At 40.5% G+C, this 21,596-nt stretch overlaps 1 protein-coding gene across 1 annotated transcript in view; it reads right to left on the reverse strand.

Annotated features, from left to right (window-relative positions):
* Positions 1–20,803, reverse strand: part of RGS7 (regulator of G-protein signaling 7) — a 69,374-nt gene extending 48,571 nt beyond the window's left edge. The window contains exons 1-6 of the mRNA XM_015421722.1: positions 20,287–20,803; positions 19,185–19,291; positions 16,340–16,391; positions 4,717–4,781; positions 3,155–3,231; positions 2,971–3,052 (exon numbers count right to left, since the gene is read on the reverse strand). Coding sequence (XP_015277208.1) covers positions 2,971–3,052; positions 3,155–3,231; positions 4,717–4,781; positions 16,340–16,391; positions 19,185–19,291; positions 20,287–20,803 — 900 coding nt within the window. The remainder of the gene's footprint in view (positions 1–2,970; positions 3,053–3,154; positions 3,232–4,716; positions 4,782–16,339; positions 16,392–19,184; positions 19,292–20,286) is intronic.
* Between the last annotated feature and the right edge of the window lie 793 nt (positions 20,804–21,596).

Raw genomic sequence — 21,596 nt, forward strand, 5'->3', positions numbered from 1 at the left:
GACCACTGATAACTCTATCTGTTGTTGGATGTCCAGTCAGACTCTAGTCCGGGAGATTTGGACCTGGCGTTGAAAGCCGTAGCTGGTTGGCTTAGAAAGAGCTGACTGAAATTGAATCCGACAAAGACAGAGGTCCTGTGCCTGAGTCGGACTGGTCCAAGGTTAGGGATCCCTCTCCCGACCTTTGATGGGGCACCACTGGTGCCAGTGCTGGAGATTAGGAGCTTGGGAGTGCTCCTAGATACCTCCCTAACGATGGAGGCCCAGGTAGCAGCCACTGCAAAGTCGGCCTTTTATCACCTATGGCTGATTAAGCAGTTGGTTCCCTTCCTTGAACGCAATGACCTAGCAACAGTGATCCACGCACTGGTCACCTCAAGATTGGATTACTGTAATGCTCTTTGCATGGGGCTGCCCTTGTCCCAAATCCTGCAGCTGGTACAGAATGCAGCAGCGAGACCGTTGTTGTGCCTTCCTGTGTGGGAACACATCCAGCCCACCCTAAAAGCTTTACACTGGCTGCCTATAGCATACCGGATATGCTTCAAGGTGCTGGTTCTTACCTTTAAAGCCCTATAAGGCCAGGGACCTGCTTACCTAAGGGACTGCCTTTCCCTGCATGTACCCCAGTGAGCACTAAGATCGGGTTCCCAAAATCGCCAAGTTGGTTACAACGAGGGCCAGAGCCTTCTCTGTGGTGGCCCCCCACTGGTGGAATGAGCTCCCAGAGGACATCAGGGCCCTGCGGGACCTTTTACAGTTCCGCAGGGCCTGTAAAATGGAGCTCTTCCACCAGGCTTTTAAGTAGGGTGCCGCCTTGATCATATTGCCCTGGCCCAATTACCAACTGTGCCAACAATTGTACCATCATTGGTTCACCATCTTTTAATATAAGTTATGTTTATGTAGTATGATTTTATATTGATTGACAGTTTTAATGGAATTCTAATGTATATTTGTATATGTTGTTAGTTGCCCTAAGCCTGCAGGATATAAATGTAAATATAAATAAATATAAATAAATAAATAACTTAAAATAACAGTTTTCTGACTAAAGTAGTATGAAAAGATCAACCCCTTAATTAAAAAGCCTGGGTGAACAGAAACATTTGGCCTGGTGCCTAAAAGATAGTATTAAAGTACTCTGGTCCTAGTCATGCCTAGCATCATTCTGAAGGCAGATATCTGTGGATTAAGTAGGTATGTATGCCATACGGATGACTCCACCTGATTTTCTAACATGCATACAAAAATATTTAGTAGTATTATTGCCAGTAATTCCTTTGGTTATATTCTAGGGTGTCTTTACGGCTTCACAATTGCTATATTATTTATTTTCACAACAGGCTTTTAACAAGCATGTTAGATTGAGTGCAAGCAACTTCCCAAGGTTTAGCAAGGTTTTGGAGGTTGGTCTATATTTCTCCACATTAAAAAACCCCTATCAAATATTTTAAAGAGTCCTTAGATGTTGATTCATTTTCTAGATAAGTTACAGTGTGCAGGGTCTTTTTTTCTCTCTTCAACTTCCCCACCTTTCTGACTCTTCACCAAGGGCAGAAAATGCTGCTCTGCTCTAAAGCTGTGTTAAGGACCACTCACCATCTGTAGCTGCTTTCTGCTTCATGTAATTCTCACAAGACACCCAACCAGATTCCTAAAAATCTGTTGTTTTTCATGCAAAATCTTCAATGCATTCATTACTTTCTTCTTCACAGAAACTTTACCAACCAAAATATTCAATAGAGTGGAATGAAGCTATAATGCATTAGGCCTTTATAAATACCACCACTTTAAATGTTAAATCCATGATGTTTATCTTCTCAGAAAGATTATAAACCTTTAATAGCAATAGGTGTGGAAACATCCCCAGTCATAAAATAAATAGCTCTGTTTCTCCCTGCTTTTATGGTTTTATTGCCAGACTGCCTATGATTGAGCTTGTTAATGTTCTAATTTTTTTTAAAAAGTAGGATGTTAAACCGTTATTGCTTTATTTCTTGTTGGCAAACCACTCTGGGAACTTTATTACATTAAATGAACAGCAACGTATATATTTATTAAAATAAAAATAAATAAAAACTAAAAATTAGCACCATTACTATTTTCAAACTGCTAAAATATGACATTGCACAGTCACAACCAGTGTTCCCTCTAAGCTGAGTTAGTGTGAGCTAGCTCACAGTTTTTTAGCCTCCAGCTCACAGATTTTTGTCTTAGCTCAGGAAGGACGGCTCCAGCACAAACTAATTTATGCAGTAGCCAAATCGCTGGCTCACAGCTTTAATGCCAGTTGCTCACAAAGTAGAAGTTTTGCACACAAGACTCCACAGCTTAGAGGGAACATTGGTCACAACATTTATCTGTAGAAGTGAATATTTAATATTTGCAAGTGCACAATTTTTAGATCCTAACTACAGTGAAAGAGGCTGACTTGCTTGCTGTTGGATACAGTGCCAGAATAATTCCCAGCAAAGGTAGCAAGTGGTATATGGAGAACTTAAGAAGGTCCCTCCAGAGTCCACAAAGAACTGATCCCAGCCTCTTGTCAATGAACTGGACAGGTTTTATTTACATATCTACATGTTGGGCCCAGAGGCCCTAATTGCAACAACTCCTGCAAGCCATCTTAACCACCCACAATGCAGCTTCTTCTTCCCACAGACCACTAGGAAGCAAATGGCCTCTCCTCCAAATATTAACAAATGTATGATGGGAATTGTGTCATTTTGACTATATATCAATAAGCACATTTTCCACTCCAGCTCACAGGTAACAATGTGTTTACTAGTAACAGCAAACACCTAGGGATGGGTCAATCAGTTCATGTGGTCCAAAAGTGAAAAACAGTACTGTGTAGTAAGTAAAAACAGGGATATTCCTTCAAGTCCCAGACATATGATAAGTCACCGTCTTGTATAAAATGATTTTTGGAGTTACATATTAACAAACATAAGTCAATACACATACCACTGGCCGGTGTACATCCCAAAATGCTCTCTCCTGGCTATCGAGGATTTTCCTCTCTATCTTGTCCCTTTTCTTGTCCACTCTGTCGATGGGGAGGTAGATATGTAACATAAAGAACATCAGTGGAAATGCCTTGTAAGATGGTAGCTGACAAATCCAGCAACAAAATGTCAGTGGGACTCACTTTGCTTGTGCTTCTGCTTGCATAAAAATAAACTCCCATTTCCGTGCAAATGCTCGTTGTAACCTGGCCAAGCTCTCCTGAAAACACACCACACGTTAGCAAGTTTCTAGGGTAGCGTTTTACAAACTTTTTACAGGCTTCTTGGAATCAATTGTCCCACAGGCTGGCTACAGCCTGATATTGTTGCTGATCCACATGCGATGCTGCCACTACATTCCATGTAAGACTTCGGATGAATATGGGTGTGTGATTTTTTTACACTGCCATTTTAAATGACACAGTGGGAGTCTCTCCGGGAGCCTGAAAGACTCTTAAAATATATTAACCTGAAATCATTTAGTTTTTCTACAGATACCCATCAAGAATCTCCCACTGATATTATAGGATCCATATTACTGGGATATGGTAAGATGCTACGGCCCATTTGACACAGAAATGCCCTCTGTTTCCTCATTTCCCTCAGCATTCAGATGGCCTGCTCTTAAAAGTCAACCTTACATGTAAAAATGTAACATAAATAAGTGTTGAATACAGATCTACTTCCAAGAGAAGACTCAAGCATATGTGTGTTACTCCAGATTCTATAAACACCCATGCCTTCCTCAGAAGTAAACTGTCTCTAAATAAACCTTTCTTACATTACATTTTTAGATCCAGGCACGACTCATGGGAAAATCCATATAGTTAACAACACAATGCAGAAGTCAGTCCTGAGAAGCAACTGTAGTTGCCACAGGGCTTCTTCTACATTTACACTGGTTAAAAATGAAAACAGAACTTGTCCTCCTCTCTTCAGTCGTATTCTTATTACATTGGGGACTAACTGAAACAAAGTGAGCTTTGATATTGGTCTCTAGCTGAATGTGTAGTCATCCTATCAGAAGAATATGAGAAACGTATAATCTAGTATGCAGCTCTGTAGGCTAGTGCAAAAACTATGCGGCTACTATTAATAAAGATACTTTAAACATTACTTTTTCAAATAGTGTTTCTGAGCAGCAGAGAGCCACACCGTATATTATTTGAAGTGAGGTGCAAGAAGTCTTTCTAATACAAATTGGCACTAAAATGATGCATATGCTATTTTCCCAATCCAGGTACCTGCAGTGAAAAAAAGCATTCACAATACACTTTAAACAAGATAATCTTCAAGGTGACCCTCATTTGTGCTGTGCTGCAACTGTGTGGTTCATGTTCAACAAAGGCCTGCCTGTGTATTTACCATCTGTCTAAAACTGAAGACTAGCATATTGCTGAACAAGCAGTCTCACCATTGTAACTTGGTAGAAGCTTGAATGAAAGGATCTCGATTTTCAACATGGTTCCTTTCTTCTTTCTCAGCTCAGCACTATGCAGTTCCTTTTTAAAGCAGGGATTTCAGAACCTTAAAACTCCAGTATCACTTTCAGTACACCAACATTTAGGCCATAGGTTCTCAAGTGATATTTTCTGGGAGCTGGGTTCTTTGTAAAATTGTTGTGGTCTTGTTCCCTGCACACTACTGTGCGTCAGAGTCTCATTTATTTGACATCTCAGTTCCAGGAAAGGCCCCAGGTACTTACTGCTTCATAGTCTGCTAGCTCAAGCCGTGCTTTGTTTTGCATTGTTCGCTTGCAGAGGTAAACCGCTGGAACACAAAAAATAATCAATCATTTCTTGCTATCGCAGACACTATCTAAAACCCCAGACATCAAGATCTAATGGCTTAATAACGCCTTCCATTCAACCAGAGGTCCCTGACCACTGTGTCTCCATCCTGTGTTTTATATTTATTTATTATTTCAATTTATATACCACTCTTCCCCACAAAGTGGGGCTCAATTTCAAAGGCTATGTTCTACAAAAGAGGGCTGTTTTTTCTCTGAGATGAAGTGGCTGTCAACTACAATCAGTCAATAATTCTCAGGCAGGCAACTCTTATGTACATCTGATGTTAAACATTTAAGTAGGATTAATTGTTTTTATTCCCTTTGTTTTTAGCCATCTGAATTAAGAGAAAATGTACTGTTTGCAGCTATGGATTGTGGCCTACAGCTATATGCTGGATTACCAGCAGTTGTGGAAGCCACATTTGAAAAGGTAGGAAATACAAACAGTTTACTCCCATTTAGCTCCCTTGATTAAAAATATAAAAGGGAATTTAACTATGTTAGGAGATGATGAATGCTAAATAAATCTGAGTAGAATAAGAATCACAGATGCTTGCTGTAAATCCTTCAGCCTACGTGCCTTCATTTTGGGTAGTAGAAGAAGAAGAGATTGGATTTATACCCCGCCCTTCACTACCCAAAGGAGTCTCAGAGCGGCTTACAAACTCCCTTCCCTTCCCCTCCCCACAACAGACACCCTGTGAGGTAGGTGGGGCTGAGAGAGCTCTTGACAGAAACTGCTCTTTTTCAAGAACAGCTCTGCCAGAACTATGGCTTGCCCAAGGTCATCCAGCAGGTGCAAGTGGAGGAGTGGGGAATCAAACCTGGTTCTCCCAGATTAGAGTCCACACACTTAACCACTACACCAAACTGGTGTAGTATAAATTATCTGAAAAACTAATGGGCCCCAGATGGAGAGGCATGTCCATCTGTGCCACAGTTGCTTATTTGGAATAGAGGGAGTGTTTTAGACTATAAAGTTGTTTAAATATTCAATAAGATTTACTTCCAAGAACTACTCCAGCACTTGTGTGCCCAAGATACAACTGATTTACACTGAGCTCTTTCGTAGCATATTTCCTCAACAGAGCCCTAAGCAAAGAGATGAATGTCTCTTCCATTTACAGATAATGAAACAAAGGAACCGAGGTTATTCTCAATTCAGAAAGAATAGTTAGCGCGTGACAAAGGACTTTTTCCAAATTGTTCTACAAGCTAAATGCAAAATCAGGCATCTTTTCCTCTCTGCAGTGTATATGTGAAATGAATCAATAGACATCTTGTTAGCCCCCACCCCCTATATGCTGATTCACTTTTTATGCAGTAAATGAGCCTGCCATTTATACACCAGTCTTTACAGTATTAAGCACCATAAACAGAGGGGAGGAGAACCTTCAGACACCAGATCATCGATCCATGATTAGCCTGTGACTCCCTTGCACAGATCCACCTTGTGTTTTTCACTGTTTGGAGATGCACATATTTCCAGGGCTATTTTTGGGCAGGAACGCACAGGAACGGAGTTCCGGCTGGCTTCAGAGTTGGCCACGCCCACTACAGCCAAAACCTCCATGTGCATGGCTACAGAGGGAAGGCCTGGAGAGCGACCCCCCGGCAACTCCGAGGCAGGTGGGCCGGGGGGCCCTGGAAGGATTGGGAAGGCATTTAAATGCCTCCCCGTGCCTTCCCTGGCCTGTCCAAGGGCCAGCTAGCCTGGGCGCCCTGCAGCTGTGGGACACTCAGGCAAGCCAAGGGAAGACAGTTTAAGCTGCCTTCCCTTCCCTTCAAGGGAAGGCATGGGGGTGTGGCCTAATATGCTAACAAGCTCTGCTGTTGGGGTGTGGCCCAATATGCTAATAAGTTTCTGCTGTTGGGTGTGGCCTATTATGCAAATGAGTTCCTGCTGGGCTTTTTCTACAAAAAAAGCCCTGCATATTTCCATAACATTTAGGACCATAAAATCAATGTATGCATGTGATGCCCTGACCTGGATAGCCCAAGGCTACTATGATCTCATCAGTTCTCGGACATTAAACAGGGCCAGCCCTGGTTAGTACCTGAATAGGTACATTTGACCTTCAGGATCCATGCCATTCCAAAACTAACTTCTTTGTGCTATCTAGAATGTAACTTTTCAAAAAGTAGCAGAAGATGCACCTCAGAGGAGACTAAAGGAATATGCATCACAAAGCAATGTGCAAATGCTCATCACTGCCAGGAAGCCTATCCTGGAGGTGCAAGAATCCTGACTCCTCCCCAAAATACAGTCAATTTGATTCTCAAAATTAAACTGAAACTTTATCCTAGGGAGATTTTCTTGCATACTTTTAGCCAACAGTCCATCTTATCCTCATTCTTGTCATGTCTAATGTTTCAAAGAAAATGAAAACACCAGAGAGAGAGAGAGAGAGAGAGTACATGTACAATTTCTGATAACCTATAACAAGTCATTCTGGCCCTACTGAAACAAGGAGCATTAATGCCTGCAGTGAATGGCTAAGTATAAAATTGCTTTAAAACCACAGCTGAATGTTTATTACAAACAGCTTTAGAAAAGCCTGCTGAGATGCTCCATTGTGTCTGAAATAAACACTAATTACACAGCTTTTCTCTTTTTACTAAGCTGGAAAATGTACCTTCCATTAATCACAATACAACTTCCCTAAGGTGTTTCCTGAGGACAATATTTTTATCCACCCACCCATCCATCATCCATCTATCTAATAAGAACATGAGAGAAGCCAATGTAGAATCAGGCCAATGGCCCATCCAGTCCAAAACTCTGTCACACAGTGGCCAAAAATACCAGGTGCCATCAGGAGGTCCAGCAGTGGGGCCAGCACACTAGAAGCCCTCCCACTGTTGCCCCCCCCCAAGCACCAAGAATGCAGAGCATCATTTGCCCCAGACTGAGAGTTCCTATCTGTACCTTGTGGCTAATAGCCACTGATGGACCTCTGCTCCATATGCTTATCTAATTCCCTCTTGAAGCTGTCCATGCTTGTAGCCGCCACCACCACCTGTGGCAGAGATAGTGTGTGCATTAATACTTTGCAAGCACGAGTCTGATTTAGTGCAAATTGCTCGGTCTATAGTCCTTCTTCACCTGGTATAGCTCTGCTGAGAAAATTTTTGCCCATCTTTCCATTTGTACTAAAGCCCCAGCTTTCACTGCTGAGAGAATTTCTACCACATCTTTCCCTTTAAAGTGCATCTCCCACCACTGCTGTTGTTGCTGGTTCAGGGAAAGAAATGATGCTGTCTTTTTTACTAGGGTTTGCTGCTTAGCTGATGTTGCCAACCTGACCTACCCTTGTCCTCCTATAAGAGCTCCTATGCCATTTTTTAATGCTAACCTTTTGTGTGGAAATACAAACATGAAATGAATGATCTGTTTTCAACTCATTTTTGTCTGGGAAAAAACTGTAGCAGGACTGGAAGGAGAGGTAAAGGGGAGGCGAGAGCCTTGTCAATTTCATTTTTAAATCAAACCCAGTATGCGCACACCAGAATTGAAACAGTGCTGTGCAGGGCTCTTTTTGTAGAAAAAGCCAAGCAGGAATTCATTAGCATAATAGGCCACACCCAACAGCAGGAACTCATTAGCATATTGGGCCACACCCCTGACAGCACAGCTCATTAGCACATTAGGCTGCACCCCCATGTTCCCAGAATTGTGGTTTTCAGCCATGCCCACCTTTTGCTTGTTATTCTGTTTACCTTGTTTGTTGTCAAAACCCAGGGCCTTTTTTTGTAACAGGAACTCCTTTGCATGTTAGGCCACACACCCCTAATGTAGCCAATCCTAATGAGTTTCTGCTGTTGGGTGTGGCCTATTATGATAATTAGTTCCTGCTGGGTGTGGCCACCTCGGGAGCCAGCCGGAACTCCGTTCCTGTGCGTTCCTGCCCAAAAATAGCCCTGATGCTGTGCATGATTCATATTTTAATTTCTGAAAGTGAAAGTGACAAGAGGATTAGATCCAAAGGTCATTTTCTACCAGTGGAAGGTGATTGTTTTGCAATTTCCCCTTCTCCTTCCAGATTCCAATTTAACCTCTCAACTATTCCTGAGGGTCTTAAGTCCTCCAGGAGCTCCATTTCAGGAAGCTCAGTGGGCTGCAGAAGGAGGAAGAAGAACGAAAGGTCAGTTCCACTAGCAGAAGTGCCTCACACCCAAGTATTTATTCTGCCTCACACCCAAGTATTTATTCTGCATTCCTTCTAGAGTACCATTACTCAAACTGATGTTGGGGGGAGGGGTCTGTAATGGTACCCCAAGTGTGCCCACTAGTCCTTTGCAAGGACAGAGGGCAAGCCCTTCTTGAACTAGTAGGCTAAACTGAAAACAGAGCACTCCCAGCTTGTATTAATGGGACAGGGACTCTTTGCCTAAGAGAAAGAGGACAAAACCAGTCATCTAGCTTTCAGACCAGCTCACAGCAGTAGCCAGAAGATGCACCAATTGGTCTCTGGGAACTAATAGCTCAGACCTAGGAACTCTAATGGACTGAGTGGCACCAAAGAAAAACAAGCTGCATCCACACATTGCTCAATACTGTGCTATCATTGTGCTACAGGCAATTATTAGTAACTGGATCAACTCGTCCACTCACAAGAATCCAGTTTTTAATTATTGCTATAAGTCAACTATCTTCCAATATCCAATGACATGAAGATGCAGCCACTGCCCTAATACAATCATCAAAGTTATTTCTAGTGCCAAATTTGAACAGGTTTTCACTCTCCTGTCCAATGCAAATAATTTCAGCAGGGAGACAGACAACTCTTTGCCCACAGACAATAATAGCCAATGAGAGTTTCTAGTTGAATACCAAAAGTTCAGGTTTTGTATGATGTTTATCTATCAGCAGCTCTGAAATTTTATTTAAACATTTTATGTAAACTTGCTTGGGGGGGTTGCAAAAAAATTAAATCAAAATGGGGTCCTTGAGCAGCCAACATTTGATGACTTCTGGGCTAGAGTTTCAAGAAAAATGAGGCAAAACTGACAAATGAGACAAAACTACCTCATTGTGCTTTGATACTGTAGGGGATTTACTGTCGTTTCATTTCTAGGAACTTCATAGCTTCAATAATTCAAGAAGAAAGGCATTTGAGCACAAGTATATGGACAGTTAGATAATGGAGGTAAGTGGAGTTATACAGTATTACCAGAATATCACAAACCACACCTCCAAACTAGATAAGGCAACAGTGTTCCATCAGTTCCCACCTGAAAAGATTGTACTACAATTGTGACAGAAGCTACAAAAATTGCTATAAACCAGATTGTAGAAAACTAGGATGATACCTGAGAAAAATCAGGAAAGCAATAATTTGGGAGAAATGTCACTGGATTCTTTGGATGATACATGTGAGTTGATTGTGCCTATTTTAAAGAAAAAAGCACCCCTGCTCTTCTATAGATTTACTTTCAGATTTACTGAGAAGTTTTTGACAGTTATGAAAGGGCATCCTGAATTTTAAATCCATTCTTACATGTTTTAATGAATGGAGAAGAAATAAGTAGTAGTTTACAAAATTCATCCCGATGTGTAAGTACAGCACTCACTGATTCCAGTTTGTTCACATAAAAATGTGATAGCTCAAAATACTAACAAAACACAGTTCTAAGAGTCTGGATGTTAAAGTAGGCCAGATGTTTCCCTTTGTCAAAACTAAACCTAGAGGGATTTTATAAAGTTTCTGGCTTGCTCTGAAAAAGAAGGAATTAGTTAACTATGTGCCTTTCATAGAAGCCATATCCACCCTAAGTGTGACTATCTCCGCACTGGATTTTAGTTATAGGCCCTGATTTAGCAGGTGAAACCACCACACTTAAGTAGAATGCTCATCCAGACACCACTGAATTGGATATGGCTTTTTATGAAGTTTGAGATGTGCATCTCTGTCTAGAGCACTATTTGTCGTGGGGTGCAACTAGATGAGCACAGGTACAGCTGGACTGAAGCCATCTTCTCTATATGCCAAATAGTCATTTCTGTTCTCAGTTTATAAACTAATTTTATACCTTCATGAACTAAGCGTGTGTGTGTCCATGTGTGTGAATCTTTATTCACTTCCAACTTTTTACACTGTTTTTATATTTATCATGCAAGCGGAAAAATGCCCTACTAGGAATTCTCCCTAGACAGCTGTAACCAGTTAACTAAGATATTTAGTTAAGAACTTATTGGTAGCCATTCAGATGATTTTGGCACAATATTGGAAAGAATTACACACTGATAATGCCAATAGTTCAGGACTGTTAAGCCTGGTTTAGTAGGCTAATGAATAAGATAACGGCAATTAAACAGATTTGAGATGGAAGGAGAAATGCTCAAGGAAACTTTATTAAATAGATTTGGCAGCCACTAATCATATATTGTGTGTGTAAAGTGCCATCAAGTTGTGGCTGAGTTATGGCGACCCCATGGGGTTTTCAAGGCAAAAGATGTTCAGAGGCCATTGGCCATTGCCTGCCTCTGCATAGCAACCTTCGATTTCCTTAGTGGTCTCCCATATCCAAGGGCTGACCTACTTAGCTTGCGAGATCTGATGAGATCAGACTAGCCTGGGCCATCTAGGTAGGGGAACAATCATATATTGGACCTCAATTAAGCCCTAAGCCTGAAGAGAATGCTAAAGAGGGAGCTCTGAGGTGTATAGGAGCTTGCCATCAATTACGTTGTTGTTGTTCCAGATACTTGCCAGGGTTGGCCCCGCTTAGCTTCTGAGATATGACAAGATCAGGCTTGCCTGCACTATCCAGGTCAGGGCATTGATTATGTTGTTTTGATAAATGTTAAGTTATACAGCCTTGGTTTTCTATGATATTCTGGGTAAGTTTATATTTTTGAATAATGGATTTTTTTAAATTAAAAAGGGACAGCCTTATTAGCTGCGTTTTTTCCCCTTTTCGATTAATGAACACAGGTACCTTGGTCCTCTCTTTTGACAAAGCCCTTATCTGTCGGCTGTTCTTTTTTCAAAATTAAAATTTCACCTGGCACTTAAACAGAATCCATTTCTACAAGGAACAGAAGCAGAACTCTTTTCCCCCTATGAAGTCAAAATAAGCCAGATGATATGTTTAAGTCTGACAATCAGTTAACAGATGAGGGTGTATCAAATCAGTGCACCAAGGTACCTGAGTGCATTAATTTGAAAAGAGGGAGAAAGCAAATACGCATGCTGCTGCTGTAATTGTGGTGTTATAGTTTCCCAGAATCTGAATGCATGGTGCCAAGATGAACAAAGTGCCCCACCCTCAGTATAACATGGGGTCATATATTCTCAATCAAACTGAGTAAAAGTTGAGAGTATACATCTCCATGCACACTATGCAGGGATGAGGGGGGCATCACTGGAATGTGAGCATTATCATCACAGGTATGTACTTTGGGAATCTGTGGTTCTGTTCCCATTTCTGTGCAAGCAGGCTGCCTCAGCTGCACATAGCAGTATCTATCCCCAACCATCATATAGACAAGGGGGATCTCTGGATCTACCTATTTTCTCCATGTACTGCAGGCTCTTTTGCCAGGATGTGCACTATCTACTGCATTTTGATCCAACCTTTGCTTCAAGGACCCTTCTTTCTCCTGCTTATATTCACAACAACCCTGTGAGGTGGTTAGACTGACAAAGAATGATTGGTTCAAGGGCACTCACTGCATTTCATGGCACAGCAGGAATCTGAACCTGATTCCCCTTGTTTCTAGTTTATCACTCTATCCCACTCTATCCCACTCTATAGCCACGCTGGCTATAAATGCCTAAGAGTCCAGATAGATCAAAATTGGTAGCCATGTTTGTCTGTCTGTAGTGGTAGAAAAGAGAAAGAGTCCAGTAGGACCTTAAAGACTAACAAAATTTGTGACAGGGCATGAGCTTTCGTGAGTCACTGCTAACTTCTTCAGACTGAGCCAGAGGAGTCTTTGCTGAGAGAAAATAGGCTTACATGATATTGGGTTAGGCACTGCACTGTTGCTTAGAATTCCTATTAAGAACCTTACATAAGAAGAACTCCTGAATTTTCTTTCCTAGCAACAGATTATAAATACATGCTAACATAGCTTTCAAGTTTCTACTTGGACATTTTTTGGGGGAGGGGGTCTTTTTCAATGCCAGCAGCTTAATTGTACCTTCAAACTGACTAAAAGACCATATGTTTGTTTTTGTTTTTATTTTTGGTCCGGAGAGACCAGATAATTATGAGGTTCCGTACTATGAGTGGACTAATTACATTTCAGATAAGTTGACTTAGTAGGAAACCCACAACTTTCTATATATAGCTGGGAAGCTGAGTCAGTTGTTGAGATAAGAGACCATACTTAAAAGGAACGGAGACGAAGGCAAGTACTAATTTTTATGTCCACATCATTCCATGTGTGTAAAGTGCCCTCAAGTTGCAGCTGATTTATGGCAACCCCAGCAAGGGGCTTTCAAGGTAAGTAATTAAGCAGAGGTGGTTTGCTATTGCCTTCCTCTGCAGTCTTCCTTGGTGGTCTCCCATCCAACCACTGACCCTGCTTAGCTTCTGAAATTTGATGAGATCAGGCTATACCATGCCACCTTCCCTCTGTCCACATCATTAGGCCTTTAAAAATGTTCATTGTATGATACGGGCACATCACTTGCAGGTCTAGTTGAGGTTCTCATTAACCAAGAATGTCCAGAAAATCCTCTAACCTTCACTCATGCACGTACCTCATCTATCAAGGGCAAACTTTAGTGATGTCATCTTGCATATAGAAATACTCCAATCAAATACTGCAAGAAGAACCTCCAAGCAACCAACTTAACCTCAAAACACCTTCAGACATTCAGCCACAAGTTGTATGATAATTCCCTGTGATTTTATTCCATGCCATTTAATATGTGCACTTGAGGAATCAATTCTAGACCTGCAAATACAATTTAAACATACACAAACTAATAGCAACAGCAGACAGTCTCCAGTTTCCTCACTCTAGGCTTCCAATGCCGTCCTTAACTACACTGCTTGGCAAGTCGCTAGAAAGCAAAGAGCAACAAGTACTTCCACTGGTAAGATGTTCCAGGATCTATAATTTAAATATATAACCTATAGTAATAGTTTATGGTTACCATTATAGAAGACAGGAAGTAAAGATTGTAGGAATTCTTGGTCTTCTAATATATGACAAACATTTACTTGCTTCACCATCTGGATTTTGTGGATCTATAACTTTTTCCTCCAATCGCGTTTCACACAGAAGTTCATCTTGATCCCTCCAGTCTTTGATCTGGTAATATTTCATCACAGTGATGACTCTGTTAGTTTTGCCTAAGTGCAGGCTATCAGACTATGGGACTTAGAGAAATATTTCAATCTTTTAACAACATGAACCATTGGAGGGGGGGGATCTCTTTCTAAAAGCTGTATATGATTCCTGTTGTATTACTCAAAGTTCCAGACTTTCATTTGTAAGATGCTACACATGCCTAATTTTCTGCAAACTGTCATTCTTTAAATTTCTAGAATACTGTCTTTTAGATTTCTTACAACGTTTAGCAGGTACTTTTCTTTTACCAGTTGAGGCAATACGAATATGTTGGGGTACTTTGATTTACTAACTACAGCAGACCTGCTTGTATTCTCAAATAGTATTTGTGGCTGTTTTGCATATGGCATTAATACAGTACAATTGATCAGAGTCTGGGGAAAATGCATAGTGTGACACTGAACTTGTTTTTGTCAAAAGAGTCAGGGCTAAATTTAAGTCATGGTTTAAGAGCCTTTAACTTTACAATTTGTTTTACAATGCCCAAATTGCATTCATGGATGTGTGCATAGCTACAATCAGACTGCACACATCCTGATGAAGGGCATAATGTGCAGGTACTTTTAAGCCCCAGAACATCTCATTTCAGAAGTCCATAACCGAATGGGGTGAACTTGAGGTTAAAGACAGGCTTGGATCCAGTGATGTGTGGACACAAAAATGGACTTAGCACATCCCCAGTTGCATAAGATCTAATGTAACATCTACCATTTCCCTCCCTATACATTATGGTTGCAGGAAATGCAAGTGAGAATACAATTAGACTGACCTAGCACAAGTGGCTACCATGGTCTTTCTCTTGAGTTTCCATTTGTACAAGAGTTCTAATGCAAGCAGAAATTTTATGCTCAATCCAATCCCAAGAGCATTCAAAGGCACAGGATAATTTGCTCAAGGACCTCTGAAACCACCTAAAAGCACAACTGTTCAATGTACAGAAGAATGTCTATCAACCAGTGTTTAGAATTTCCAGTCATTCAATAGGCAGATGCCTCATCAATGTTGCCCTATCAATCTTTGTCCCTTCCATTTCAATTATACAATCCAGAGAAGTGAAGAAGAATGTCCAACACAATAAACAGGCATGGTGCCATACAGTACAGAGTACAGCACCACAAATTTGTCAGAATTCCCAAAAAAGAGTGATGCCCAAATTTGCATTTAGCTAAAACAGTCAACTGCCAGCTTTTGAAATATGCCATGTTTAATGCTCAGTCTGATCCCTTTAAAACCTTAGATGCATACTATAGAGTACAGGGGTCTTGTTGTAGAAAAAGAGCTGCCGGAGCTCATTAGCATAACTCATTAGCATAACTTATTTGCATATGCCACGCCCCCTGACATCACCGGAAGTGACAGAAGGCCACACCCCCTGACATCACCGGAAGTGTGTCAGAAGGCCCGGCTACTTACCCTCCTGCTTCATCCTCATTCCCAAACGGAATGAGGATCGAAGCAGAGGGCGGGGTAAAGAAGGGGGCGGGGCTTCACCACGTGACCGCCCCGCCCCCTAGAGGTTCTCTTCCGGAGCTCCGTACCTGAGAGCTCCCCCCCGACTAGAGCCCTGATAGAGTAGAAATATCAACAAGAAATTAACCTCATGAACTCATTTTGAAAAATCTGAGCTCTGGGAGGAAACTAATCAACAATGTGTAACACTGCAGTCTCATTATCTTTGATCAGAATGCTACAAATCAACCCTTATGATTTGTTGTGTGTCAGAGTTTGAAGTAAGGGTACATATGCATAACTATAAATGCCTCACATATGTCAATAGGACAGCAGCATATATGGACATTTATAGCCATGGTTGCTATGATGGACATACACAGAATTCATTGACATAACATCTATTGTGTTTGCTCAGAACAAGTTCTCAGCTTTGACCATTCCTTAGCCAGCTGCTTGCTATTGTTCCAACCTAACAAAAATGGCAGAATCTGAGTCACTGCCAATGTATCATCGTATGCATTAACAAAGGGTTTGATAAAAAAAGAATGCTATTTTTGTATTCCCAGTTCATGTGCAGATTTGACCTCTGCCTTAGTAAACTTTGTAAACCAAAGCCAATCTTGAGCTCAGCATTAGCAGTTCTTGCCCTGGGTTTGGAAAGGAAGGCCAGGAAGAGCTTAGCGATGCCAGATTTAAATAAAAAATATGGTTATGAGATTATCATCCATACAATGCATGACTCCGGAGTGAAAGAGAAGAGAGATCCACACTGACCATAATCTGTGTTTTCCGGCTCCCAACAATTGGATGGCCAAAAATAAGGTGTCTGCAAAACACAACAAAACTTTTACAACTGGAATTCATCTTAGGCTAGGTATATACATTGCAATACTAGAACTGCTTTATTGTATAAAATTGTTCTGGGAAGATGCCAGCCATGACAGCCAAACACATTTAAATACCATACTGCTTATCAAAACAAACAGAATACCCATGGAAGTTTGATTTAATCATGTCTACCCAAATATTTGCAGAGCAGGGCGTTAGGTGCAAAACAGGCAGGAAATTGTTGTAGTTCCGCCCACCCCAGCAATATTCACCACTTCTAAACTGCAGAAGAAAACAAACGCAAGCCTGAAACCAGCTTCTGAAACCACGTTGTAGAGAAGTAAAATGTTACTTAAAAAAAAAAAATCTCACTTCACTACTCTTAACAATTAAGAATTTAATTGAATATGTAATGTAATTTGGTATGATAGATTTAAATGTAATTCTCTGTTCTGGAGACAAGAAAAATACTCTATATAGGTATGCTTCCCTTTAAAGAAAAAGATACTGCAAAGTTTGCCTCCATGCTAGAAAGGACATGGGTGGGATCTAATGATGGGATTCTCACAATTAAGGGTACATCAATCTCCAATTCTGACATATTTATTACCTGTGTTATCCCCCCCCCTGAACCTAAATGGATGATAACCAGACTCCAAACTTGTCATTCTTTTTATCTGTTAAAAAAATATTCACTATTTTGCATGGTAATTTAACAACTCACCCCCTGTATGTACAACTGTAATCTGTAATTCCATTCCAGTGTCTGATGAAGTGTGCTTTGCACATGAAAGCTCACACCTTGAATAAAACTGTGTTGGTCTTAAAGGTGCCCCACTGGACTCTAACTTGGTTCTATTGCTTCAGACCAACACGGCTGCCCACCTTGATCCTGCTACCTCCAGCCTTTCTTACAGGTGAGGCAGGCTGTTCTGAGAACCGTGGCTTTCTCAGGGATGGCACTAGGGTTGCCGATGCTGGGTTGGAAAACACCTGGATATTTTTAGCCCCCACATTAGCCCCTTCAGGTGCTGCCTGGAGATTCCCACTATTACAATTGATCCCCAGATGATAGAGATCAGTTCCCCTGGATAAAATGGTTGCTTTGGAGGGTGGACTCGATGGCACCATATACCAATAAGGTCCTTCCCCTCCCCAAACCCTGACTTCTCCAGGCTCCACCCCCCCCCAAGTCTCCAGGTATTTCCCAGAGTTGGCAATCCTACCCCACATCGAGACTGGTAACCAGTGTTCCCTCTAAGCTGAGTTAGTGCGAGCTAGGCTCACAGTATTTTAGCCTGCCGCTCACAGATTTCCATCTTAGCTCAGGAAGGAGGGCTCCAGAGCAAACTAACTTATGCAGTAGCCAAATTGCTCGCTCACAACTTTAATGCCAGTGGCTCACAAAGTAGGATTTTTGCTCACAAGACTCCACAGCTTAGAGGGAGCATTGCTGGTAACCCTAGGTGGCTCCTCAAACGTGGAATGCTCTTTCCTCACTGACTCACCTGGCATCAAACCTATTAAAGCATCGGCGTTACAGAACAATATTGGTTTAACCAGGCCTTGTAATCTGATGTATTTGAATTCATTTTCCCTTCACAATGCTAGACGTTCATGTGTGTGTGCACGTGTGTGCATTTTCTTGTTTTGGATAATTATTGTAGATACATGCTCCTTGTAATTTTTGGACCGCTTGTTATTTTGTGTCATTTTTATATTATCTCATACACTAATGTTGATGAAGTCTTACTGGATTAACTGCTTTACTTTTAAAATATTCTCTATTTTCTATATTTGATCAGCTGCAGTTGAAGAGTAGTATTTGTATTTATGTTTTTAAAATGTTTTTTATTTGTAACTTGCTCTGGGAATCTTTTGATTCCCAGTAAATTGAAGAGAATTAATAATAAAACCAACATTACATGATCTGCTTAAGACTGCTGTTCTCTTCAATTCAACTGTCTCAAGATTAAGAACTAAATGCAGTTCAAAACACATTTGGCTTATTATTACTTTTCTGATAAACATCCTTCTGAATAATATCCTGACTTCTTATACTCTACAGTTGTGTTCAGCTCTCTTAGCAACCATGTCCACAGCAGCACAAGGCCTCCTGTCCACATAAAACTCCACACAAGAGGAGGTCCCCATAAAATTCAGTGAGAGCCCTTAAAGTCCCCCTGTGTCACTGGTCTTTGACCAGGTATGCACAATGCCAAGCCCAGACTCTGGAACTGAAAACCCACCTGTCTTATATCAGGCCAATTGTGATTAGGCTGCCTATGCTGATCAGAGCTGCTAAGCGTCACTATGGGAGATAGCCATGGAATCAAATCCAGCTCCCCTCTTCCATAAGCAGATTCATGTGTCTTTCAATTAGAATGTATTTGAGAAATGAACAGTACTGGGCTACATCATGGGCAGGACTCTATTTGTGCAGGGCCTGTAAGACGGAGCTCTTCCGCCAGGCTTTTGAGTAGGAGCCGCCACTGTCACCACCACCACCGTGCCATTATAGAGCGATGCCGCCGGTGGGCCGGGTAACATCTATTATGCCCCTTTGTTATACAAGCTGTTGGGAGTTTTCTAGTCTTGCATCCGATGGAATTGCATTTTAACTGTTTTATCTTTTTATATTGTATGTACTATGTGCCTTATGTAAGCCGCCCTGAGCCCGTTCACGGGGAGGGTGGGATATAAATGCAATTAAATAAATAAATAAATTTGCAATGAAGAAAGTATTTGCTAACTAGTGGTAAGTTCAATAAAATAATGCAATTATACTTACTTGGAACCGGTAAAAGGTACCATCATCCTTCAGTGTTAGAACATGGTCTGAGATAGGAAAGAAATATCCATAGGCAGCCATTAATGTTCCCAAATGAAGAGCTTCCACTGTACCAGAGAAAGACAAAAGTTATGGGGGGAAAATTACTTTTTGTTTTGACTACAAGCAAAAACCATCTGAACTGTTGCTAGTAAGACTGTCACATTGTTGTTAAAGTGAAATAAAAACTCCATCTAGAACCAAAAATGCAAAACCATACACTCCTTTTCCTTAAAACAGAACCTCCTTATTAGGAGGCAGCATACCTCTGATCCACATATGCTGGCACAGAGATGAAGAGAAGGCCATTTCCTTCTCAAGACTGTGGATGCTTTGTTGGAGAACAATCAGATACTGATTTTCCTGCACTAGGAGAGTCATTCTAACACTATTAATCCGATGGTTCCTAATAATCACTACATATTTTTACTTTCTTTTTTTTTAAACTGCCCCGAAAGGCAGAATTTTATTGCAATTTTTCACATGTTTTACACAAACACAAAATAAACATATAAACATACATACATGCGCACATATATGGGGGTTATCATTCTTTTTTAACAACATTATGCTTATACCTAATCCACCTTAATCTCTATTCTTGTATATTATGATGAGTAATCATCCACTCTATCTCAATCGAGTATATACTTTCTAATAAAATGAATAGTTTGACCATTATAAACTTGCCTACATGTGATTATCATACCAATTATAAAACCGTGTCCAAGTATTGTGGAATGTAGAGTCTGTTAAACCTTTTATCAATAAAGTCAATTTATCCAATTCCGCTGCCTCCGAAACTTTGTTTATAAATTCTCGCTTTGTTGGTATCTCCATTGATTTCCAATATTTAGTAGAAAGAATTCTGGCCACCGTAGTTAGATATACAATCAGATAGCGATCATCTTTGTTGGAATTTTCAGGTAAAATGTTCAACAATAAGACCTCTGGTTTAAATATCACTCCCGTGCCCAACACCTTTTGCAAAACTTCATGCACCATTACCCAATATTTCTTAGTTTTTTTCACAATGCCAGCACATAGGGTAAAATGTGCCAACCTTTCCAACACTTATTGGAACATTTTAAGTCAATTTTATCTAACCTTTCAGGTGTTACATACCATCTATTAAACATGTTATAAACATTTTCTTTATAAGAAATAGCTTTAGTAATCTTAATGTTTTTCTTCCATATTTGGTCCCACTGCTCCAAGTTAATATTATGCCCTATATTCTGGGCCCATTGAATCATATTCCCTTTCACTATCTCATCCAAGAGCAAATAATCAATTAAAAGTACATAAAGTCTTCGTATAAGTTTTAGGTCCATGGGTATAATAATCTTTTCAATCTCTAACAAGTTTTTATAAAATCCAATTTTCTTATCTTTGATAAATCTAGATTCTATTTGCGCTCTTTGCCACCATGGTAAATCTTCTAATGGTTTCAAATGTTTCTCAGAGTCCAATATATCCAGATACCTTCTCTGTATTTCTTCCTGGTAAACATTTGGGAGTGTAATAGCTTCTAGTGGGACAATCAGTTTTGATTTTTTTATATAGAAATGTCTGGGCATGTTTTCCCAAACTTTTATTACGGATGCCCGTACCCAATGTTGCTTAAAGTATTTATGCGTACTTGCCTTTCCATACCATAAGAAGGCATGCCAACCTAACAAGAGGTCATGACCTTCCAATTTCAATATTCTCTTGTCTTCCAATGTGACCCAGTCTTTAATCCACGTTAATGCCGCTGCTCTGTAATAGAGATTCCAGTGAGGTAGGCCAAAGCCCCCCCTTTCTTTTGCATCTTGAAGAGTTTTCAAACTTATTCTGGGTCTCTTGCCTTACCAAATAAATTTTGAGATCGATTGTTCTAATTCCTTAAAGATTTTTTGGTTTTGCAAGATGGGAATTGTCTGAAATAAAAATAACTATTTTGGAAGTATATTCATTTTAATTGTTGCTATAAGTCCCATCAAATATATCTGTAGATCTTTCCATTTCTCTAAATCCTGTTTTGTCTTCCTCAATAGTTCTTTATAATTATTCTCTTGTAATGAACTGCATTTATTTGTCATTACAATTCCTAGGTATTTTATTTTCTTCTGTAGCTGGAAACTTGAGGTTTCTTGTAGTTGAATTGCCCGCTCCTCTTCCATATTTTTAGTCATTCGTTTTATTGATATTTATTCTCAAACCGGCTACAAGGCCATAGTCTCCAAGTTCTTGTTTCAAGATAAGGATTGAATCCAGTGGGTTCTCCAGTATAAATACTAGATCTTCCCCTTTTAATTTCAGGCCCTTCTGTGAAAAAGCAAATAGCCCAGAAAAACCTCAGGAGGTTTTCAGCCCAAAGCAAAAAGGCTA

The sequence above is a fragment of the Gekko japonicus genome, unplaced genomic scaffold (assembly GCF_001447785.1).
Source record: "Gekko japonicus isolate JY-2015 unplaced genomic scaffold, Gekko_japonicus_V1.1 scaffold378, whole genome shotgun sequence".
Taxonomy (NCBI): Eukaryota; Metazoa; Chordata; class Lepidosauria; order Squamata; family Gekkonidae; genus Gekko; species Gekko japonicus.